Source organism: Wallemia ichthyophaga (assembly GCF_000400465.1).
Source record: "Wallemia ichthyophaga EXF-994 unplaced genomic scaffold scaffold18, whole genome shotgun sequence".
Taxonomy (NCBI): Eukaryota; Fungi; Basidiomycota; class Wallemiomycetes; order Wallemiales; family Wallemiaceae; genus Wallemia; species Wallemia ichthyophaga.
The window spans coordinates 1-23470 of record NW_008806291.1 but is presented as its reverse complement, the minus strand read 5'-3'; the positions used below and the strand labels follow the sequence as shown (position 1 = coordinate 23470).

General features: G+C 46.4%; 11 protein-coding genes across 11 annotated transcripts; 4 read left to right on the top strand and 7 right to left on the bottom strand.

Moving 5' to 3' along the window:
• Positions 1-95: 95 nt before the first annotated feature.
• J056_001737 (NADP-dependent malic enzyme) lies at positions 96-1840 on the bottom strand (the record flags this gene model as incomplete). Its single annotated transcript, XM_009271365.1, has 3 exons — positions 96-1548; positions 1606-1680; positions 1734-1840. 3 exons carry the CDS (start codon positions 1838-1840, stop codon positions 96-98), a joined length of 1635 nt encoding a protein of 544 aa, XP_009269640.1.
• A 636-nt stretch (positions 1841-2476) lies between these two features.
• Positions 2477-3525, bottom strand: J056_001736 (Chitin deacetylase 1; the record flags this gene model as incomplete). Its single annotated transcript, XM_009271364.1, has 6 exons — positions 2477-2671; positions 2720-2826; positions 2879-2941; positions 2997-3237; positions 3287-3345; positions 3393-3525. 6 exons carry the CDS (start codon positions 3523-3525, stop codon positions 2477-2479), a joined length of 798 nt encoding a protein of 265 aa, XP_009269639.1.
• A 619-nt stretch (positions 3526-4144) lies between these two features.
• J056_001735 (Lanosterol 14-alpha demethylase) lies at positions 4145-5866 on the top strand (the record flags this gene model as incomplete). Its single annotated transcript, XM_009271363.1, has 4 exons — positions 4145-4225; positions 4275-4531; positions 4587-4917; positions 4973-5866. The coding sequence occupies 4 exons, from the start codon at positions 4145-4147 to the stop codon at positions 5864-5866; spliced, it is 1563 nt and encodes a 520-aa protein (XP_009269638.1).
• A 133-nt stretch (positions 5867-5999) lies between these two features.
• On the bottom strand, positions 6000-6762 carry J056_001734 (uncharacterized protein; the record flags this gene model as incomplete). The annotated part of the gene is made up of 3 exons (XM_009271362.1): positions 6000-6071; positions 6128-6589; positions 6643-6762. 3 exons carry the CDS (start codon positions 6760-6762, stop codon positions 6000-6002), a joined length of 654 nt encoding a protein of 217 aa, XP_009269637.1.
• An 88-nt stretch (positions 6763-6850) lies between these two features.
• On the bottom strand, positions 6851-7575 carry J056_001733 (uncharacterized protein; the record flags this gene model as incomplete). Its single annotated transcript, XM_009271361.1, has 2 exons — positions 6851-7009; positions 7072-7575. 2 exons carry the CDS (start codon positions 7573-7575, stop codon positions 6851-6853), a joined length of 663 nt encoding a protein of 220 aa, XP_009269636.1.
• A 109-nt stretch (positions 7576-7684) lies between these two features.
• Positions 7685-8758, bottom strand: J056_001732 (uncharacterized protein; the record flags this gene model as incomplete). The annotated part of the gene is made up of 1 exon (XM_009271360.1): positions 7685-8758. One exon carries the CDS (start codon positions 8756-8758, stop codon positions 7685-7687), a length of 1074 nt encoding a protein of 357 aa, XP_009269635.1.
• Positions 8759-8784: 26 nt separating this feature from the next.
• J056_001731 (Protein bfr2) lies at positions 8785-10123 on the top strand (the record flags this gene model as incomplete). The annotated part of the gene is made up of 3 exons (XM_009271359.1): positions 8785-8795; positions 8851-9909; positions 9958-10123. 3 exons carry the CDS (start codon positions 8785-8787, stop codon positions 10121-10123), a joined length of 1236 nt encoding a protein of 411 aa, XP_009269634.1.
• A 35-nt stretch (positions 10124-10158) lies between these two features.
• J056_001730 (uncharacterized protein) lies at positions 10159-13297 on the top strand (the record flags this gene model as incomplete). The annotated part of the gene is made up of 5 exons (XM_009271358.1): positions 10159-12092; positions 12422-12671; positions 12728-12857; positions 12907-12963; positions 13017-13297. 5 exons carry the CDS (start codon positions 10159-10161, stop codon positions 13295-13297), a joined length of 2652 nt encoding a protein of 883 aa, XP_009269633.1.
• A 202-nt stretch (positions 13298-13499) lies between these two features.
• Positions 13500-15422, bottom strand: J056_001729 (Thiamine repressible s regulatory protein thi1; the record flags this gene model as incomplete). The annotated part of the gene is made up of 2 exons (XM_009271357.1): positions 13500-15304; positions 15350-15422. 2 exons carry the CDS (start codon positions 15420-15422, stop codon positions 13500-13502), a joined length of 1878 nt encoding a protein of 625 aa, XP_009269632.1.
• A 449-nt stretch (positions 15423-15871) lies between these two features.
• J056_001728 (Thiamine repressible s regulatory protein thi1) lies at positions 15872-18115 on the top strand (the record flags this gene model as incomplete). Its single annotated transcript, XM_009271356.1, has 3 exons — positions 15872-17536; positions 17583-17807; positions 17852-18115. 3 exons carry the CDS (start codon positions 15872-15874, stop codon positions 18113-18115), a joined length of 2154 nt encoding a protein of 717 aa, XP_009269631.1.
• A 4301-nt stretch (positions 18116-22416) lies between these two features.
• Positions 22417-22822, bottom strand: J056_001727 (uncharacterized protein; the record flags this gene model as incomplete). Its single annotated transcript, XM_009271355.1, has 2 exons — positions 22417-22482; positions 22664-22822. 2 exons carry the CDS (start codon positions 22820-22822, stop codon positions 22417-22419), a joined length of 225 nt encoding a protein of 74 aa, XP_009269630.1.
• Between the last annotated feature and the right edge of the window lie 648 nt (positions 22823-23470).

Genomic DNA, 23470 nt, shown 5'->3' with positions numbered 1-23470 from the left:
CTTTATATCAGAGTTATGAGAGTGATAGGGGTGAAAAATGTGAAACATGTGAATAGAGTGAAACAAAGCTGATACAAAAAGTGAAAAAAACCAAACTAACATGGTGTTGGATCATACTGCTTAGATTTGATATAAGCGAGAAGGTCTGTATCAGCCATCCCGCCTAGCTTGCTATTCTCCGCTGCGCCAGTCCTAACGGCCGCCTTGGCGACTCTTGCCGCTATAGTAGCTGAGATATCTCTAATACGATGAAGACGTGGATAGAGGAGGGTGTTTATCTCACTATCATCGAGAGAATCAGCGAGAGCGAGAGCCGATTCGTAGACCATATCATCGTTCACCTCGTTAGCTTTAGCGACGATACAACCCAATCCGATACCAGGGAAGCTGAGGAAGTTATTACCCTGGTTGCTCTCATACGTACTACCACCGTGTTCGACGGCCTTGAATGGGGAGCCACTGGCAAAAATCACTCTACCGTTCGTCCACTTGATCGCATCTTCAAACGTGCACTCGGACAGATGGGATGGGTTCGAGAGAGGGAAAATGATTGGACGAGCCTTGAACGAACCCATCATACGCACTATCTTCTCACTAAATGCTCCGCCGACTGTCGACAAACCGATGAGGGCACTCGGACGAACATGCTCGACTACCTCTTCTAGCGTCTTGAATTGCGGTCCACCAGCTTTGCGGGAGAGTGCACGCTTGTGTGCTGGGAGGTTGTCGCCGCGGTCGTCAGTCACTAACCCCTTGCTGTCAACTAAGTAGAACTTCTGCTTGGCTTCTTCCTCTGTAAATCCATTCCTGGTGAAAAACTCAACAAGCTGCATCGCGACACCCACACCAGCACTGCCTGCACCGAGGAAAACAATGCGTTGGTCGAGGATTGGTCGGCCAGACGCCGCGGAAGCGAGCTTGACGGCGTTGATGAAGCCGGCAAGGATCACAGCACCGGTACCCTGGATGTCATCGTTGAAGCACTTTCCTGTGTGCAGCTGGCCAGATGGCGCAGAAGGAGCTTGAATGAGCGACTCCTTGTGCCTGTACCTGTCCAAGTACTTGAAGGCAGACTCTGAAGAAAAGTCCTCAAACTGAATGAGGCAATCTGGGAAGGTAGTTCTGACGGCAGCGTAAAATTCATCGAGAAAGGCGTCGTCATAAACTCTCTTCATCCTGAGACCGAGATAGAGGGGGTCGTTGAGGAGAGTTTCATTGTTAGTACCCATGTCAAGAATGATGGGGAGAGTGCTGTCTGGTTTGATACCAGCACCACCGACATAAAGGGTAAGCTTGCCGACGGCGATCTGGCAGCCACCAATGCCGAGATCGCCAAGGCCGAGAATGCGACTGCCGTCGCTCACAACAGCGATTCGAATGCCGTGCTGTGGCCAGTTAGACATGATCTCAGCGAGGTTTCCGCGATCGTTGTAGCTGAGGTAGAGAGCGTCTGGCTTGCGGTATATAGTTGAGTAGAGTTGACAAGCTGCTCCTACGGTTGGGGTATAAACATATGGACAAATATCGATTATGTTATCAATCAGCAAGCTAATGTGGGTTTTTAATTTATGAGTTGTGTTTGTTTGCGATGTGGGGGTGGCTTACCGGTAGAAAGTATCCTTGGCAGTGCCTCTGAGCTGCGAAAGATATATGTACTTCTCGATAGGCGTGTCCTTTGAGCTGTTTGCGCGTGAGATTGAGTATATTTTCTCTCTACACTCCTTGCAACCCACTTGAGCTGCGCAAGTGCACGCTGGACGCTGTCGACGCCGCCGTGAATGACGGACGCAGGAGCCATACCACGGAGCTGTGCAACGGTTGCTTGTTTGATTGATGCCATTCTATTGTGAATTCGTCAATTTTGCTCGCTTCCTCGTTAACCGCTCGTGCCGAGAAGAAGACGCACTGAAGTTGATGGTAGCAGAGAAAGAAGCGATGTAATTCGTCAAGTGAATTTTAATAGCGCTAAAAGAATTCAGATGGCGTCGGGGATTCCTCTTACATGTGCTGCTGCTTGTTCCGATCTTGGTGGACTAATGAACATCGGCCGTTGAAGTTCTATTTGTTGTTTGCGAGGTTTACGTGGTGGAATAGTTGGTGAATTTGGGATGCGTATATACCACTCAACTCCACTCAAGTCCACTTACAGCTACAACTGCAAGGTTTGAGCTGGATGAAAATGACGTATGTTGACTATGTCCATTCAAAGCGGGTAGTTGTGATACGGCACGTGAACAATAAACCATAACTCCAATACACACACCGATATACATCCGATATACACGCCAAGAAAAGGCAAGACACCCGACTAATAAGGGTTAGTCAAGCAAATCCATTAACGAGGTACAATAACCAAGTAGCTATGACTAGTGTGATTGTTTGATAAAAGAGATGAAAAGAAAGTGTTCATGTCCATTGTCATGTGTTAGTTGCGGAAGTCAGTCTGACTTTCGTCCAAGTAAGCAGCATCTCCCTTTTAATAACCACCACTAGCATCTGGGTTCGATCCCGGCGTAGCCTTGATAGTTGGTTTATCGGAACAAGTCCATGTCTCATCTCTGACACCCAAACTGCCCGTTTGAAGGTACGAGGCGTCGTCGATACATTGTGCCACTGTAGTGAGCACGCGACCATCGAAGAAAGGCATTATAGCAGGAACCACTGTTTCCACCTGTAGAATATTGTTAGACATTTCACGTTCCTACAATCCCACACCCACAGAAGATTGGTGGACTTCATGGTCGAGAACGAGATGAGGGGCACCATCATTAGCCCATTTCTGGATCGAGTTGATCACCTGATCTGAACTGGCACCTGCTGAGTCACCTGAGGGATGTGTGTTAGTATGTCCACCATGTAGCACCTACACTCCACACACCACTGTCATCAGACCATTGTACGACTGTCTTTCCTTTGGTGTTCTGCAGGTAATCCACGCAGCCTGCGTCTTGTTTGTTAGCAACGTGGGTCTGTGTTGGGGTACTGAAAATATTCACCCGCATCGCAACTCCCGTATGGTGGTCTGACGTATTTGGTTGTGACGCCGATAATCTTCATGAGAGCTTCATCTACCTGCTCAATCTCGCTGTCGAGTTGCTCTCTTGTAATGTCGTTGAAAGAGGCATGAGACCAGCCATGTGAACCGATGAGATGGCCCTTGGAGTGCGAGTACTGAATAGACTGTACCATATCCTCGTCGTAGATGCATCTCCAGTTGTTTCCGTTGATGAATCTCGTCTGTGAAAATTTTCATGAGAAATTTCACAATTTAAGCAGAGCAACTGACGTATAGATGACCAGCATTAGAGAAGTAATCGGTGAGCTCGTTACCGTAGATGTAAGGGCCTGATTGGGTAGTGAGAAGAGCAAGAGAGAGAGAGAGAGAGAGCAACGACCATCATCGTACGTCAAAGCAAAGTCGTGGCTGCAGTTGAATACAGCTGCTGATCCCTGGTCCTGTCTGGAGGAGAGGAGTGGCCAAGCCGTGGCTGTTGTGGCGAGAGCGATGGCAAGAGTGTTGAACATTTGGGGCTGTGTTGGAGTGGGTGAGCGGATGCAGTTGAGCCGAGCTGACTGACAGTGTTGAAAAAACGAGTGCTGAGAAAAACCTGCGTCTGTGTCAGCCAGCGATCAACAAACAAACACAGCCCAGGCACAGCCGCAGCCAGCGCCACCTACGAAATGAATTCAATTTAACCCAATTAGATGATGGATGTAATTGATAAACAAGGATTCTCACGCTTTTAATATTCTGTCACCCGTCAATGACTGATCGGCGACGGAGCAGGCTTGGCGGTGAATTTGGGTGAAATGCTCAAAAGTAGCTGAGATTTGGAGGGGGCGCTGGTGCTAAGGGGAGTATACCACACACCAATCCCCGTGCTCCCATCTCCCTCCATTGTGGAGATACACCGTCAACAAACCTGCAACACAAATACCATCCGTAGAGACCTAAAAGTAGCACCAAAATAACCAGCTCGTTTGCAGCATCACGATGATATCCCTATAGCTCATATCAGACGACTTTATAAAATGACCTGATGTCTTCTCGCCCCTTACAGCCATTAGCCCGTTTGAGCCAACGACGACGACGATATTAGTTGAAATGCCCTGTGTTCAATCGTTGATATCTGGATACACCTCCATGAGCACTCTGCCCCAGTATTTATTGGGTGGAATTGCTTTTGTCCTGCTAGCGATAGTTGTCAATGTACTCAGCCAGCTGGTGAGCAAGCATCGGCCTATTTACTACAAACCACTAACAACCGCCAAAGCCCCCATTCAAATCACGCAACTCCCCGCCCCTAGTCTTCCACATGGTCCCCTTCATCGGCAGTACAATCAGCTACGGGATGGATCCCTACAAATTCATGTTCACCAACCGCGCCAAATACGGCCCAGTATTCACCTTTATCCTCCTCGGTCGCAGGATGACTGTTGCGCTCGGCCCGCGCGGCAACGACCTTATTCTCAACGGCAAGTTGAGCCAGGTCAGCGCAGAGGACGCGTACACGCACCTAACGACCCCGGTGTGAGTGTTTTGCTTTGCTCGAACACCAGCTCACAGCCACGCCTCACGCCTTCAGCTTCGGAAAAGACGTCGTGTATGATGTCCCAAACAGCGTCCTGATGGAGCAGAAGAAGTTTGTCAAATCAGGTCTATCTGCTGAGAATCTCAAGATGTACGTCGAGATGATCGCAGACGAGACCATGCAGTTCCTTAACCGCGACGCGGCTTTCGAAGCGTATCAATCACGCGAAAACCGCGTTGGCGATTTCCATTGCTTTCAAGCCATGTCTGAGCTTACCATTCTCACTGCCAGTCGCACTCTGCAGGGCAAAGAGGTGCGCGATGGGCTCGACAAGTCGTTTGCCGATATGTACCACGACCTCGACGGAGGCTTTACGCCGTTGAATGTGAGTTTCAACACAGGGCTTATCGGTCGCTAATCTAATTCCTATCTCCCACCAGTTCATGTTCCCGAATCTCCCACTACCCTCATATCGACGTCGCGACGTTGCCCAGCAGAAGATGTCGGATTTCTATGGAGACATTATACGTCGTCGCCGTGCTGACGGCAGCCATGAGCACGATATGATAGCCTCTTTGATGGAATGCACATATAAGGATGGACGCGCATTGAATGACCGGGAAATTGCGCATATAATGATAGCGCTGTTAATGGCGGGTCAGCACACATCATCAGCGACGAGTAGCTGGGCTCTTTTCCACCTAGGTGCGCAACCGGATGTAGTGGAGGCAGTGTACGACGAGCAAGTAAGACAGTTTGGTCGCGACGATGGTACACTCGCGCCTCTCACGCTCGATGGACTGCGCTCGTGCAGTATTCTCGACAGTGTCATCCGCGAGACACTCCGACTTCATCCGCCCATTCACTCAATTTTGCGCAAGGTGCGCACTGATATCCCCGTCCCTACGTCTCTTAGTGCACCATCGGAGCAGGACGCTTATGTCATACCGCAAGGACACTACGTCGTTGCGTGCCCAGGCGTTAGCGCTGTCGACCCTTTGCTTTGGAGCGACGCAGAAGCTTTCTCCCCTTCGAGATGGACCACTCATAGTAGCGAGAAGGAGCTCGCGGAGAAAGACGATAAAGGAGAGACGGTGGATTACGGCTTCGGCGCTATCTCCAAAGGCACTAGCTCGCCTTATCAGCCATTCGGCGCAGGGAGACACAGGTGCATCGGTGAACAATTCGCTTACGTTCAGCTGTCGACTATCATCGCCACGCTGGTGAGGGAGTTGACGTTTGAAAGCAGGGGCGGTGTGCCTGCGCAGGACTACACTAGCATGATCGTCCTTCCCCAGCCAGGCTCGAGATTGCATTACAGGCGTAGGCAGTAGGTGGGAGTGTAGAGTGGAGTATAGGGCACAATACATAGATTCTTTAGTGTTATTGTTACACTTGAGTTGCTGGCGTCTGTCGAGCACACAAACAATAGACGGTAAACGATTCAAACGATTCAAACGTCACAACTCATTTTCCCCCGTCTGTCGAGAAGGAATACGTATGGCCGGCGACTTTGTTGTCCGTCGCGTCTCCGCCTTCCTGTGGTGGGTGAGTGGTGAGTGAGTGGGGCAGCAACAGCACACAACAGCACTCACATTAATCCTGTCCGAGCCCAGGCCTATAGGCTGGCTACGCCGGCGTTCGTTGCTAGAAGCTCTATTGGGAATCTGTGGTCTAGCCTTGTGGGGGTGGTAGCTGAGTTCTGGGAGGTGTTTGGTGGTTTGCTGGGTGGAGGGGGTGTTGCGTGTGGTATTGTGGGAGTGAGTGTTTTGTGTGTTTTGTGTGTTTTGAGTGTTTTGTGTGTTCTGCTCCGGTGTCTGATCCTGCTGCTGCTGTACCTCCTGTCCACGCTCCAAATCGCGCTCATATGCATGCCTCGAACGACTGCGGGCATGTCCATGGCTGCAGCTCCTTCTCCTGTGTCCCTCGGCGTGTGCCCCCGAGTTAGCCCTGCTATGCGACCTCCCATGGCGCTCCTCGTAAACGGGCGGGATATCGAAAGCGCCTGCGAGTCTGAAATCGTCTCCGGGGCGTGTCTGTGCGTTGCCGGCTCCTTCCTGGGTTTAAATCTGCGTTAGCGTGCGCCGCCTCTAGTGGCCAGCCAACCCACATCAATCCTATCCGCTGCCAAACCAATTGGTTCTTCTGGGAGGCTGTTCTCGCGCATAATGTGTGAAAGCGAGTGTGAATGTGAGTGTGAGTGTGTGCTCGTGTTGCGTGCGTGTGCCATGGTGGTTCGGGAGCAATGGCAATGCAAGAATCAGGTACGTGAAAATGAGAAAATGGATTTGAATATGTACATGTATTATTTGATTCATTCAGCGGTATGGGTGGTCAGCGACAATGTTTGCAGCGATCTCAGCCTCCGCTCTGTCACCGTTAGCGAGGAGTTTCTCCTTGTTGTAGAGAAGTTCTTCACGGGTTTCAGTTGAGTATTCTGCGTTCTGTGTCTCGACAATAGCGTCGACTGGGCAGGCCTGAAGATTGTTGTGTCAGCGAGTGAAAAAAACGGGGAAAAACCCAAAACAGCAATACACACCTCCTGACAGTAGCCACAGTAGATACACTTGGTCATGTCGATATCGTAACGCGTCGTTCTACGCGCACCGTCGTCTCTCGCCTCGCTCTCGATGGTGATTGCAGAAGCTGGGCAAATAGCCTCGCACAGCTTACACGCAATACACCTCTCCTCACCCGTAGGATAGCGTCTGAGAGCGTGCTCGCCTCTGAACCGTGGCGACAGAGGAGACTTCTCGAATGGGTACATGATGGTGTACGGTGGCTTGAACGCTTGCTCAGCTACTACCCACATACCCCTCAATATCTCCGTAAAGAAAAACAGCTCACTGGCCTTATCCAGCGCACTTCCAGGTCTTTGAGCATGGTGCTTCACTGCCGCTGCTTTGGTGTTGTTGCCTGGTGCTTGGGAGGCTACAACGTGAGGTCCTGTCTGTGGAGTGGCGAATCCCCTAATGCCACCGAGGTTAAGAACACCGCTGTATTTTAAATTACTTGCTACTCTGTTTACGCCCCTCGTAATCATTTGGCTTGTGGCTTGTGTGCTCGTAGTTATTGAGAAGCCGCGATTGGCTGAGGCCGAGTTGAAAAAATAATCGTAAAAAATAAATATACTCGTACAAGTCATACACAGTCTATATGTCTAATTGGTTAATCGTGGCCTCTCTACTCTTGCCCTTCCTGCGCGTTGATTGTGGCGTTGCGTAGTGGCCCTGACCGCTGCCATCACTAGGGAACACAAGTGGTGAGGGCTGTTTAGGGCGAGATTTGCGATGTTTTGGGGGGTTGTGCGGGCTGTTTGATTTGCTGCTCCTCGCAGACGCTATAAGGTGCGGGTGAGTTGGATTTACACCTTTATCGTTGAAATCACTTTGGGACATGGAGAAAGCACCAATAGGAATTCTATCCCAGCGAGTGTGTTGAGTATGCGCAGATGAATCTGCTATTTCTAAAGGCGTATCACTGAGCGTTGAAGTGTCAATGACATCATCTAGGGATAGTGGTTGCTGGGGGATTGTACTCCTCACTGGCGATTCACTTTCACTGTCCTCACGCGTACACCGTCGTTGATTGCCCACCAAATAGAAATCTGAGTAAGGAGAAGGCACTGGCTTGTGCTTATGGTCGATAATGATTGAATTACCGTTTGTTTGGTTGTGTGTGTTGGTAAATCGAGCGAGGGGAACGCCCTCTCTAGCCACTCTATGGATATCGCCGATTAAGGGATTATGGAAATGACCCATTTGTGGTTTACGTCCTTCTTTAATCGGGCTAGAAGGTGTAGGTGTGGGTGTTGGAGTGAATTGAGTTGCTTGTATCGCAGCTACACCTTGAGGGAGACTGGGTATGTCTTCATCCGTGGTGTATCCAGTGGGCGTATGGGCGGTGTCGCCGTCGTCGTCGTCGTCGTCATCCTCGTCGTCATCGCGATCATCCTCATCAACCACCTCATTTACACCGCCAATATCAACCATTAGATCATTCAAATGTCTGTCTTCGTCGATATGACCAAATATCAAAGAACCATCCCAATCTTCAATCAAAGCAAATCCTTCTGGTTCTTTTGGTGAATTTGAAGTGTTTTCTCGATTCCCTTGAATATCTGAATTTTCGTCTATTATATTCCAAGTGTCCTCTATAATATTCTTAGTCTCCCCAGCAATCCCACTTTCAACGCCAAATTTAATCCCTTGATCCTCGTCGGTCATCATTAAAGAGATAGATATAAATTTATATGTCATTAAAGTTAGTTGCTTAGTTTTCGAGTGGAGTGCACACGCTTACAAGGATCTACACTTAGAAACCACCCACAGCTAGATGATATCAAATACTCTGGCAACAAATCTTCTAGAAATCACATCTTTGGTAATCACAGTGATAGTGATGACGACGATGACATTGATCAGAGCTTCATGACTGCGAAGAGTGCTTTACCCGATGAGGGTGATGAGGATGATGAGGATGAACAGCAACAGCAATCGCAGCCTTTTGGTATCGTTGAAAGCGACGACGATGATGATAATCCAGACTCAGATGACGATAACATTGGCTCGGATAACAACGCCCATGATGCTCACGATGCTCACGATGCTCACGACTCCCAGGAACACCAGGACCCACAAGAATCCCTCCAAGAATCCCTCCAATACTCTCAAAACCTCGATAAACAGCGTGGTCTTGCTGTTATTGCTCAATTACAAGCATACGATAAGCTACTCGAAATGCGTATTGGTATACAGAAAGCTGTAAATCAAGTTAATGTCATTTGCGCAGATGAAGATAATGACTTTGTTACCGGAAATGAAGATGATATTCAATCAACTCTGTCCTCCCTAAATGAGCTCACTGAGAGTTTGTTTAGTATACGTGAAAAATTTATCAAATATGACTCAAATACGTCGATTCCACCACGTAAAAGAGTGCGATTGGATGATACTATTATTTCCAATGATTCTACTATCAAAGAATATCCCCAACAAGCTGCACAAGATTCTTTTAATTTAGCAAACAGCTACGAGCCTCACCTGATCGACACACTCAAAACAACATCCAATAAAGTATCTCTCGCTTCAACTAAAGGTTTCTCTGCAGTGAGCAAAGATGCTTGGTCGCAAGTGGAGGATGTTATGCGAGAATTACCCAAACTGAGAAGTAGAGTTGGTGTTAGAAGGGGAAACAACGCCACAACTGGTCAATTTGAGGCTGAAGTGTTTGATGATGGTGACTTTTACCAAACACTCTTGAAGGAGATAATAGAAAGCAAAACAGGTGAAGCCAACCCAGAGCAACCACTCAAACCCAACAAAAATAAAGTAAAAAAGGATATCGATACGAGGGCAACGAAAGGGAGAAAGATCAAGTAAGTGAGATGCGTTTAACAGTGTACACCCCATCTTATCCGAATTAGATACAATGTCCACGACAAACTGCAAAATTTCATGGTACCCATACCACCATCTAAAGAAGCCTGGCCAGATTCACAGATTAGTGAACTATTCTCTAGTCTAATGGGTCGTGATGCAGATGTATCTCAACCAGCATCCCAGCCAATTGGAAATTTAAAATTATTTTAGAAATTTACATCATCGACTTGTATCTACCAACGCTCATGTCCACTAATATTTATCTTCACACTAAGAGCTATTTGTCGACGCTGCAGAAATTCTCTGTGGCCTCTGCAGCGTCTACAGCGTCTGTAGCATCTGCAGCATCCCCAACGCCCTCAATGCCATCAACGCCCAAGCTAGCGGATGCCAGCGTCGATACAGAAGGAATAACAAACACCTTAATAAATCACCTCGACAACGAAGACAAGGATTTCGAGGAAAAGGAAATCTCGCTGCGATCAAATCTAGCCTCTTTGATTGGCAGAACTCCTACGGATGAGGAAATACTGCAGCTTATGCACGCACACAAGGATGACCTCACAGGCGCACCATTCACTCAAAAGCGCACTCCTTCTCGACCTGTATCGCGCCCTTCCTCCCGTCCATGGACACCGACGCAGGCACCGACAACGCCGACTTTCGGGAGAGTTACACCGCTAGTACTCTCCCCATCATTGTCCAATGCTCAGATGCAGTCTTTTCTTCCTCCAGCTGTCGGTAGTCAGCCTAGCTCTCCTTTGGCTAGTCCCCGTCCACTCAACAAACGCGCTGCTGAGTTTAAGCCACCAGGCGGTACTAGCGAGTTGAACGTAGACTCGAAAAACCAAGCAAATCACCCTCAACCTGACGAATACGACCCCACTCTCGATTTAGGAAGCGGTATGACTCCTCTAGACGTTCTCTGGTCCATTTTCGCTCCTTCCGGAGTCTCTCTCGACGAATTAGAATCAACTCTCACCGGAAACAGCTTCGATTTTGAGCTCACGCTTAATGAGCTATCAGAAAAGCGTTCACTCGCTCAATCCCAAGCACCTCCCAACAATCTTTCTCAACGTCATCAGAATCCCGCTGGCGGAAGGGTATGTCGTTACTACCTTGCCGGCGAGTGCAGGCGATCAGACTGTCGATTCTCGCACGACATTGAGCGCGCCCTTTGTCGTTTCTGGCTGAGAGGCAACTGCATTAAGCAGAACTGTGATTTCCTTCACCAGCTCCCGCCTGTGCAGGATGTAGAGTCGACGCTGACGAGCATGTTCGAGACGAATGCGAACATACTCGCTCAACAAGAGAGAGAGGAGCATGCGCAGGTACAGTCTGTCGAGGATGCCTTTCCTAACCTACACAACGCGCGAGACAATGCGCAGCGCAAGCCATACACGCCACGCTGGTCGACGGCAGTCAAGGTGAATCCGCCACAGATGCACAAGAGCAAGGTGAGTGGGAGTGGGAGTGGAAGTGTGAATGGTGGAAAGAAAAACACTCGCACTAGTAACCTCAATTCTACCTCTCAAACACCCCGCTCGTCGCCGCGCATCAAATTGCGCGCTCCAACCCTCCTCCCCACCCTGCCGACGGGATCTACCCTTAACGCTCTCTACATGACCTACCGCAACACATCCATCTCCCTCGGCACTGCGCGTAACTCCCTCCTCTCGAAAGCCGCAGACGCCTACCGCAAAGGCGACGGTGGTGCGGCTAAGCTCTTTTCGAAAGAGGCGCAGACCATGAATGAACAAATGTCGGTTGAGAACGCCCAAGCCGCGTCGAAGCTGGTCAAGGAGAGGAGGAAGGCTATTCAAGACGCGCTCGTGCAAGGCGCTGGCACAGCTGGATACGAAGGAGATGAAGTTGGCAGACGGAGTAGAGGAAAGGCTTGCGGGAATAGTCTCGGTGTATTGCTCGGTATGAGTGGGCGAGATGGTCTCGTTAGCGGCGATGAACGTATGGAGGCTGTACTCGATCTACACGGCTTGCATTCAAATGAAGGCGTAGAGGTGCTCGAAGAGTTTCTGCTGGCGTTAGAAAAAGAACACTTCCTCGGCACGGCCTTCGTCCTTGTCGGCGAGTCAAAGCACACCGGCACGCAGGATCCTTTACGAGGGGCTTCCAAACAGAGGCTGAATCATGGCGTGATGGAATTTTTGGTAAAATGGGGGTGAGTTGGGTGTTTTACATTCTAAGACAAATCTGACAAACATCGAGATATCCCTACTTAGACGCGGACGGAATAATAGCAGTTGATGCATTGACACATTTTTGAATGAATGAATAAAGATTTTCATGTTTTTAGCGTTGCACATTCCGGAGTCAAATTTTACATTCCTTGTGACATTTAATTTAGTTTGACGGCGAGGGTAGAATATAGAAGGGAGCGTTTTCAGAACAAACCATCACAATCAACTAACACACTCATTTACTTAACTTCTACATTCGTTACACATTTAAGATGCTCGCAGCACTCATCGCAACACTAATCACAGGCAGCACTGCCACACCACTCGCACGCCAATCACTCGGACTAGTCGAGAACTGTTACCACGACTTCGCCATTACGTTCGACGATGGAAGCGTCGGATCTGAGTACGATATAGTCGACCTCTTCACTGAGAATGATAGCCAGGCGACCATGTTCCTCAACGGCTACAACTACAACTGCATCTACGACCAAGACAGCGTGGAGAGGATTAGAAACACATTCAACAGTGGCATGCAAATTGGTTCGCACACCTGGTCCGTGAGTTTGGGTGTTTTGATTTATTTAACGAATGTCTCAGCTGATACAAACTCCAGCACCGCGATCTCAACCTGCTGAGTGAAGCGGAGATTGATGAGCAGATAGAACTCGTCAACGAAGCGCTCTGGAAGATTATCGGTGTGCGTCCCCGTTTCCTCAGACCGCCATATGGCAGTGCGCCAGCATGTGAGTAGTGACAAGTGTGTTAGCGCGCCAGCTGAGACGAAACGATCAGGGGCTGTCAACTACATACAACAGAAACATGGCATGACGGTGGTGAACTGGAGCGAGGGTGCGTGAAAATGTGTCGCTAAGCTCACCACTACTAACACCAACGGATGGCAGACTCGCTCGACTCGCAAGGCGCAACTACTACGGAAAGCATCAACATCTACGACACATTCACTGACCCCACACAGCCACACCTCACACTCAACCACGAGACTTACGAGGGAACGCCATACACGGTCATGCCAGACGTGGTGCCATCGCTCATCCAGCGCGGTTACAACCTCATTACCGTAGCTGACTGCCTCGACCTCGAACCGTACTTGGACATCGGCGAGCCTCAGGCTAGGGATGCGACTTGGACTTGCAGCGGTAAACCTGCTCCACTTAGCTATTAGATATGATCACTGCGCGCATCTTTTGCTTCTTTTAGTCATTTTCTTACACTTACATTTCAATTTGAACTTGTATTGTGAAATTTTTGATTATACACTACCACTTGTTTTTAATGAATTGAACACGTGAAAGATAGACAGACTCGGTCGTAAATACAATCTCATCTATTAAACATACGAAACTAGATGCATCTACGAATACAAACTAAGCAATAAAATTGCTATCCTCCAGGCTAGTTAGGGGAGGCAGTGAGTTGAAAAAGTGTGCACTATAGATGGTGCTGTTCAGCAAACTTTCGATGTCTGTATTAAACAACTCCTCAATACTGCCAGCCGTGGTGTTCTCGTCTCGCAGCCATGCAATAATATCCGATAGCCTCCCCGCAACGTAGTATCTCGACTCCCTAGACCGAATATATGAGTGGAGAGTATCGACAGCCTTATCGAGCTCATTTGACACGACTGCACCCTTCGCCTTGCTAGTCCACTGAACTACGAGCGCACTGACGCACGAGATGAACGCGTAACTGACAACTGTGTCGGTGCGTGGATCAATTTGCCTAAAAACACTGACGACTTGTGCCAGACTTTGCGCAGCGCTGCCGCACAAGGCTGATGATGATATAGACAACGAGCGTAAGTGACCTGAGGCGTTGAGGAATGGTCGATGTATAAGCGTCTGCACCATCAGAAAGAGGCTCATATTGGTGCAACGCTGGGTGCACTCTCGACTCGGTTCATCCCCCTCCCCTTCATTCCATTGCAGAAAGTCTGGCTGCGTAATTATCCATTGGTCCAAACGGCTGTCCAGCTCGGTCACATTTGTTATCATCTGTTGAGCCTTGATAGCATCATTTGGTGCTTCACGTATCAGCTCCTCGTCGTAAAGCCAATCAAGCGCATTACGAGCAATTATGATAAGATCCAAGAAGGCGTTGTATGCGTAAAAATCACGTTCATTTTCATCTGGAAGCGCACGTGGCCGATCTATCCCAATCGTTCGCTCATCTATCGTTGAATCCCTTCCTAAATAGGTTGCCATCTCACTTTCGATTTGATATAGATTCCAAAATGCGCGACGCCGCAGCTCGTCCTTGACGGGATCGGTAGATGTGCTGTGGAAATTTGCACCCAGATCTTTCGCCATTATCAGCCCTTGCGCTGCTATTGTCCACGAGCTGGAATGGGAGGGAAGGGAATGAAGAAAAACAGCAGCCAGCGCCGATTGCTGCAAGTCAGCTAGAGATGGTGACAGCGCCGCAATGGGTTTAGCGATAGAGACGTATTTCATGAAGAACGGCCAGCCTGCACTGTGATACGAATGAGGCGTGCCATCCGCTTTTACTTCTGAGCTGTCGAGAACGCAAGTATCGTCCGACAATCTGCTGCCTATTGCGCATACAAGCCAAAGTATTCGCTGGTGATCTATATCCTGTATATTTCCCTCTTTAAATGTTCGCTTGTGCAAAAGCGGTCTATGGCAACCCGTATTTTCAAAGTATATCTCCACTAACGAATCTATAAGTTCCTGGGGTGGATCAAAATCACGATCGTCGATCTTCCAAGCTACCGGGGACCAGTATTGCGATCTTTGATGTATATCGAAGCTGGTTGAGCTGCTTCCCACCGCCATCGCCCGTATTCGTTCGACAGACCTGAGTTTGAACACGCTTGCAGACCCGAGCACTCGTGGGTCGTGAGTTTGAGCAGATCGCAGAAAATCCTCGGATGCTTTTACTTCGTGCTCCTGCTCCTCCGCGGCTTGTTGATCAAAATGGTCCCCGTCAATCGACAGCGTGTCTACAGTCGATTGAAGACCGTCAATGTCGATCCCAGGATGTAGCTTACGCATGAGACTGAGAACATGCGCGTGCTTCTCCGCCAAATCGTAATACAGCTCCTTGTACTTCTTCCCCTTTGCCGGGGCTTCTTCAAACAGACAATCCACCGCGCTCTGCTCGCATCTGCTGCACGAATTGGAGTTGTTTTCCAATCGGGTTTCGATATCGCCTGCGTAGAGTAAGTTGGCGCTCCAAGATCTGAAAAGACACATACACTTCAGCTTACGTCGACGGCAAGCATCGCATACTCTCAGTTTGCTGATTTTGCGCCTTTTATAAAGTTCCATTCGAGATGATCATCGTCCAAGTGATCGAGTGTCTGCCTCGCTCGGAGACTAAAGAGCGAAATCGAGCTGCCGACTCCGAGCGAGCGTGGCAAGATTCCAATCGAAATTTCAAGGTCAAGTTGCTACATGCGTGATAGACTTGAAGAGGATTTGCTATGGCAGTCCAAGATAGAACGATACACTGGTATCAGAAGATGGGCGCTGCTTGTAAGACTGAAATTCCTCTGCTTTTGAACAACCCGTTTTTGCAAGCACTTTGAACTCTTTGAACAAAGCCCATAAAAGCTTCTGCTCTCCCTGATTTCATTTAAGTCTTATCAAGCCAAACCAACATGACGAAATACCCATTCTATGGCAAAGTCTGTCAATGCGACTAATCCACAGCTTGAATTGATTTCCACTTTCAGCTCGCTCATATAATTCCTTGAACTGGGACCACCAACAACCCCATGAACACCAACATCAGCACCGACAAGAAGCCCAAGATACTCAGGGCCTGCGATGGCTGTCGGAAGAGGAAGGCTAGGTGCGATGGACCGCAGCGCTATCCGCTTCCGTGCAGCAACTGCAGAAACGAGGATTGCACCTACGAAAATCCAGCAGAGAAAAAAGGATACTCAGTGCACTACGTAAGGGATCTTGAGGCCAAGGTACGGCGCTACGAATCGATATTAGCCCAGCTGTCTTCCGAGTACACGGCAGAAGATAGTCCGTCCAGCGACTACTCAACACAGCAGAAGCGCAAATTCGATGGCCCTATAGCTTCCACAAGCTCCCGCCAACCGAACTTTGTTTCTCCCACAGACAACGATAAACTGGACAAAGAAATGGCACTCAAGATTGGCTGTATGTTTTTAGCGCCCGAAAGTGAACCTGGGAAGGTGACTGACGTTAGGCACCCTTTTAATCGACGATTCTACGGCAAATCGTCCCTTAGAGGGCTCGTCGAGCGCGTAAATCTTTACACGGGTGCCACACCCGACACTCTCCTTTCCGGAAAGAGGCGAGCGTATTGGCGTGAAGACTGGGACAGGGAGCTACTTCCTCAATTTACTAAACCGGATTATACCCACGAAGATTTTGGTAATGAGCAGTTAATGTACGAGCTGGTCAATATGTACTTCAGGAAAGTGAATATGTCATTACCCATTCTTGATCAAACTCACTTCGTTGCCCAAATTCCTGCGCGTAAACTAGAGAGGGAGTTTGGCAGCCTTTTGATGATGGTTTGCGCAGTTGGAAGCCAGTACATGAAAGCAGACGACGAGCGCGTGCTGCCCCCAGGTCGCCCTGATCCCTTGTTCGCCGGGCACGCATTTTTCGAGATAGCCAAGACGAAGATGAAAGATTTCACCGTATCAGTAGCAACAATCGAGGACATCCAAGCACTCATCCTTCTCCAGACATTCCTGAAAGCCAGTGTCTATCCCAAGAGTAGCTTCATCATTCACGCATACACCATCATGCACGCGCAAGATATAGGACTCCACTGTGATTGGTTTTCATATACCGACGACTCACACCAACGAGAGGTTCGCAGGAGAACTATATGGGCACTATTTTTGGCTGATGTTGCTGCCGCAGCTGCCCTGGGCAGAAATCAACTGTTGCCCGATTTGTCTATTGAAGTTGACCGCCCCTCGGCTGGCGGATATGGTGAGAACGACTACAAAAGCAGGTTAAGTGTCGTTTACATGAACAAACTGATTGACCTGTACAAGCTCCTCGCAAGCATACTCGAATCAATATACAGACTCAAGAAAGATACAACTCAAGGTGACTTCAAAATGAGTCTTTCAGACATCGCCGCACTCAATTCGCGTCTGAATGAATGGCTGAATGATATGCCGACTGAGCTACGCGGCGACTCAGAAGAAGATGAAGAAATTGTTCAATTGAGGAGTAATATAAAGTTGGGCTTTTTTGTCACTCAAATTTTCGTCTACAAAACCTTCCTACCAAACCCGCAATCCACTGAGGAGTCAAATTTCAGACTTACGAGCTTGGTAATTTGTGGCAATGCAGCTAGGTCGATTATCTCTATCTACAAGAAGCTGCTGCTCGACAAACCGAGCGAATTTGGGATATGTCCATACGATATTTCGAATTGGAGTGTATGTAGGGTGTATAGAAAGCATAAACAGCTGATAAGAAGTACAGGCATTCTCGGCGACAATCGTACTCATAATCAGCTTTTGCGAAGGAAGAAAAAAGGGCATATTTAACAGCAACGATCTCGAATATATTCATATCGGTATTAGTAATCTACGCGCGCGGGAGTCAAAAGATATGCTTAGCGGGAGAGCAGTCGATATACTTTTGCAGACGGTACGGAGCGCTGACCTACCTATGGACAAAGCGTTCATGCGCACACAGGCAGACTTAGTGGGTGTCTCGTGCTGCAAAAATGACAAGCTAAAACTCTACAGTCGCGTGACACGGGCGGACTCAAAAGTGAGCATTTTTCAGTGCCTGAGGTGCAAGATGGCAGCGAAATTTATGAACAAGAGGCTATCTACCAAAATGATCTAAACTTCTCAGATATGATGCAGCAGATGCAAGTTGATAGCCTAGATAGTAACTTCTTCGGGGATGAAGATTTGGACGGCATTTTGCCATCGCTGGACAGCACCTCAGGCGACCACTGGTCTGGGCTGCTGAGCACTATGTTTAATGGTAGTCAATTTGTGTGAAATATTCAATGTATTATTATTTGTTGTAAAATTTGAAATTAGCAAAAGCATCAACCTCATGACATCTTGAGCATTCCAAAAAGAACCCTATAATGGCATTACATACAATAGCCACCGAGTTGGATTCTTGGACAATCCTCTAACTCATCTCAATGGGCTTCTCTACGACTTTAATGATCTCCAAAAAACTTGACAAGTATCCCTGAGACTCCAATTGCGCATCGTAAGCTTTTCGTAAGTTGCGATCCGAGATAGCTCTGGAGCACGTTATAGGATAAGTATGAAGAATTTCACGCCCTGTATCGATAGTATTAAATTTTTATAGCTGATGAAGGCCACAAACAACCAAATATCTCAATTGTTCCGCTCTATAAAAATCTGAGAAAATCTGCCAGTGTATTCATCTCTCATCCAAATAATCAATGTCTTCGAAATCGAGCTCGTCGTTTAAGATCTTAACACAAAAATTGGAGCGGAGAGAACGCTGTATGTGCTATTTAATCATCCCAGATTACCGGTGCTGCCTCGTTTTAGCTCAAAATTGTTTCGATTCTGATATCACTAAAATTTCGTCATCTCAACTTCAGTGGATTAACTGAAAGATATATTGACTACTTCACGGTTTTATATTGCAAAAATGCATCCAATTTTCTACCAAACATGCTCACTGTCACAGATAGCAGATGAATGAAAAACTCAGGACAAAATTTGACGAGGAGGTTGAGCGAATGTGAATGTATCAAAATAAAAAACATGATATGGAAAATATACTTGTGGCTTGTATTTTCGTAGCTGTTTTGATTGTCTTAGGAAACATCTTTCTTTCAAAAAGATCATCACTTTCATCAGCAGCGACAACCGCGAGATTTCTATGTCATTTCGAGAAGCGAGCGACATTCTGATAATGGTATCGATACCGTATTATTGATTTAAGAGATACGATGAGTCAAAGAAAGACCACGATTCAAGAGCGCGTCTGACGCGTTCTCTAAACTGTCATGGAACGCGTCTATTCGATTATGATTGGAAGAAAGGACTGTTATTAATATTTCGCGATGTTTAACAGCAAGCACAGACCATTCACTGCACCACTTCATTACACCAATTCAAGTCACTCTCATTGTAAAGACAATGCATTACAAATGATTTAGTGTGACTTTAGTGATTGTGGAATAAAATCTGGTCTCTTCATAGCTACGTTATAGCTGACTAACTTGCTTGTCAAAACGCAACAAACATTAAAGGTTACAGAGGTGATGTGCGAGACATCTAGATAATCACCGAGGAAAATATTTACTATACAAATTGATCAGCTCCAGACTTTGGATCTTGTGGCCTTTGTGAGTGCTGGTTTGCCATATAACATAGGTCGAGACCGATTGACGTCTAATAAAGCTCGAACATCCACAAAAGCAGTAAGCACCCCTTTCGAGTTATCATCTCAATATAGTTTGATACAGCTTATGGTGGCGTGAATCAGAGATGAAATTCGGGTCATGAGAAAACGTTGTGAAGTGACTTGTGACAGGTTGCGCTATTCACAGATGATAAAACGATAAACAGCTTCTCTGCATTAAAGCTGCCTTGCTCGAGAAAGTGTAGGCGTCTGTCGGCTGCCAAGTACATTACATTGAGCCCGCTCTAAGTAAATTAACACTGACAGATAATCTGAAATATTTGCACACTTCATACGTAGATCTTAGCTTAATTTGGATCCGTTGTGATCCCCTGATTCAACTAAAGATACAATTCTTCATAATTAGCGAAGAAACATGTAACTAAATATGCTAAGTTCGTGCGCAGCAATGCTAGCTCCTGCTATGCAATGATATCACCTGTAAAATCATAAGATAGATTGTTTTGTTATGTTATGTTATGTTTGTTGTATTTTTATATTATTTATTCTATCAGTGTAATTTATAGAAATTGTGACACCACATCTTCTCTTATAAGCTACATCATAGCTGTAATGTTTGATGAAGTATTTGATATGTTAGAGAAGCGGCATCCCTCTGTGATTACTACTGACGCTAAAGAGGCCATCAGAAAAAAGCTAAGTTACTTTTTCTAATCTAATATTGTGTTAGCCGCGTTAGCCGCTGGTCAGTTCTGGTACAAGATCAATCAGGGGATATGTATTAATCGCAGCTGACAGATGCTGAATTTGTGTATTCTTGGTAGATCCAGCTTCTGCACTTGCAAATCTTTGAAAGCGCCTTCATCACAGAGCATGCGTAAAAGACATGCTGTGAGTTGATTGAGGGATACACTTTCACCTAAATAGCTCTCAGAGTGATATGCTGCTTAAATACTCAGACGTATCTGCTACTATTTTATTACTTACATCCTCCAGCTGTTTTGCGTCTGAGATTCATAGCTACTCACAGTGGCATATCTTGCTGAAAAATATTTGAGATATTGAAAAAGAAACACAATGATACATATCAGTGAGCTCTATGGGGGATATTTATGGATTTTTAATATACATTTTTGTCTGTAGTCTGGATGAAATTCGTCTCAGTATCTGAAACAATATGACATTTTAAAAATTTAATAGATAGCATCAAATTACATCTCTGAATATATTAAATTGAACCAGAAAATTAGGAGAGTTTACTAATATATTCATACCTCAGCCTAATCATCGCATCTTTTAGTAATTGAGCTGGTCGAGGTGATCTGCACCTACCAAATGCGGAAAGAGGAGCGATGAATTACAATTCATGATATTGACAATCCAAAGCTATGGCATGAAAACCTTAAATCAGCTCTAAGCAATTTCTGCTATCGTCGAAAATGCGTCATCTCAAATTCAGCTGGTGAAGCTGGAAAATCAAGGAACGATAAGCTCTGCTGAGTTTTTTTAAAATATAAGATTTTCTCTACTCACATCTCTCCTCTACTACTAATTTTCGGCTTAGCTGAAGAACGTAGGAGGGGATGCTCTGAAGGGGATAGATATATCAGAATAGGTCTTCGAAATGGGAAGTCTTGCTGTCTTCCCGATAACACCATTCTCACACTAGCACGCACTTGTAATTATTACTAAATCACTGTCCAAAAGACACTATAAATAATCCAACTATTTCCTGCTTGTATTTTCAATATTTTATCAATCGTGCCTACTCGCTCGGTGTTCTATTTCTTCCACTAATCGCCCGCGAGCTCGACAAGACATTGAATCCAAATTTTTAGTTTCAAAATGTTCGAGTGCTGTTTATAAAGATCGAAACCGACTTGAAACCATGGTGTCACTTTGCGCCCCGCTCACTTGATCAAAGCTTTACCTGAACTTCGAAAATCAAGTAAGTGCAATTAATGACTAGCTGAGTCAATATACAAAAAGCCAGCTGACGTAAAAGAATATTATGTCGAAATATACATGCTCAAATTACTCCAAATACTCAAAGAAATGCACATCGAAATCTTGCACATACAAGAAACACGATTTTACCATGACATTCTATTCATCGGCTTTCAAGCATTTCAAATGCACCCGTCAATCATCTGTTCAGCTAATATACCTATTTGATGTCACTTCGGAAAATGCAATAGAGGGAATATGAAAGAGATGACGCACTTCAACGATATCATCGATTATCAAAGGCTGACAGAAGCTGTAATCATACAAAAATCTTGAACATTAACTCATATTGGCGCGTATTGAGTTTCCGACGCGTGACGTCCATTGAACTCAATGATGACCCTAGCGGAAAATTAAGGCCAGTATAACCCTATCAAGCATCTATCAAAAAGGATACATGCAGAAAAAGCGAGGGGGTATAGCTCAACTCTAAATTGGGGATTTGGCATCATCGAGTGCAATTTAAAATCAAATAATCAAGGCGGAGAGGTGGTTCAGGATGCGCCTAAAATTTTTGATTTCAGTGTAGTTTAAAAGTGTATTCTTAAACATCAAATCTTTCCCTGTGACACACAACTTTCGGCTGAACTAGCGCAGAGTGATACATAGAACCAGTCACGATCATCACCACTTCAAACTCCTTACACAGCTATTCGCTACAAAATGTCTCTAAGAATACCCAGATCTCAGCTGTTACTAGCTATGATGAGCACGTCATTGAGCATACGACCGTCTCATTCCATCTCCGTTAAAGGGGCAATACAAAGGCACACATGCGCTCCATTGAAGCGCCTTAGTCTGATAAAGACTTACGACCATAACCACTCAAGCCTCACTATTAAAAACCCTTCTAAATTGGTACAGCGTACCCCGTAAAGCATTCATGCATCAAACATATAACGAGTAGTCGCGTTTGTGCGACTCAAAGTCAAAATGCTTAAACTGAGTCTGTCAGCATACTAGCGAAATAAGCAACATCATACGCAAAGAGCATGTCCTTGACCTGTGTAGCGTATTAGCCTTGTTACATAAGCACACGAGCTATCTCATGGCAGTGTTCTAGTCAGCGACCCGTCTTGGTTTTTCACCAACACTTTTCAGTGTAAGAATTTTCAGTGTTGACATAAGTAAGAAATCATCATGCAGAAACAACCACCATGAGATAGAGCGCTAAACGAACTCACGTCTTCAGTCGGACTGACAGTGTAGTCAGATGCAACAGAAACAGCCATGATTTCTTGAATGACTTGATGAAAGAGTGTATAGCTGCTGGCAAAGCTGAATTCTTTCTCTTCGTCCAAGGATCTAGCAGTATTGATGCAATCCATCATCTTTACGCTCATTGGAAGTAAAAGAAATCTTTGCATATAAGCCGAGGTACACCTTCAGGCTGAGAATTTGTGCGATATGCCACACAATTCCTCCAGTTATGAACAGCTAAGCCTCGAACTATCCAACCTTAACCAAACAGCTGCTCCTTTAACTCTGTAATTGTCATCAACGAGACATTCATGATGTTGCGATCACTTTCAATCTTTTCCCTCTCGACAAATCTTGAGGAATTCGGCGAACGCAATACACACACCCTCTGAGTTGAGAGGAAGCTGCATTCAGGAATGAATGTAAAACTTGAGTAACATTTTGCAAGACTTCTCACTCTGTTTTCTGCCAATTTGTCTCAATGCCCTTGCAGCAGTTTCGGGCATTTTAAACGATCACTGGTAAGAATTGTGACAAGTCTTTCGATAAGTGTTGGCATGAGTCCTTTGAAAATTCTTGGAGTGTCGTGTACCAACACCTAAAAGATTTGCACTGTAGCAACTGACGGGGTGCATTTGATTATACGCGAAAGATAGATAGCTGAAAGAACCTGTTTATGTCTTTCAACATAAAATCTCAACCAGTAATTCTTGGCTGTTTCAGTCCGTCCACATATATCATTTCCACCTTCTACGTCTCCTCCGCCTTCGCCGTTGCCATCATTGATTACA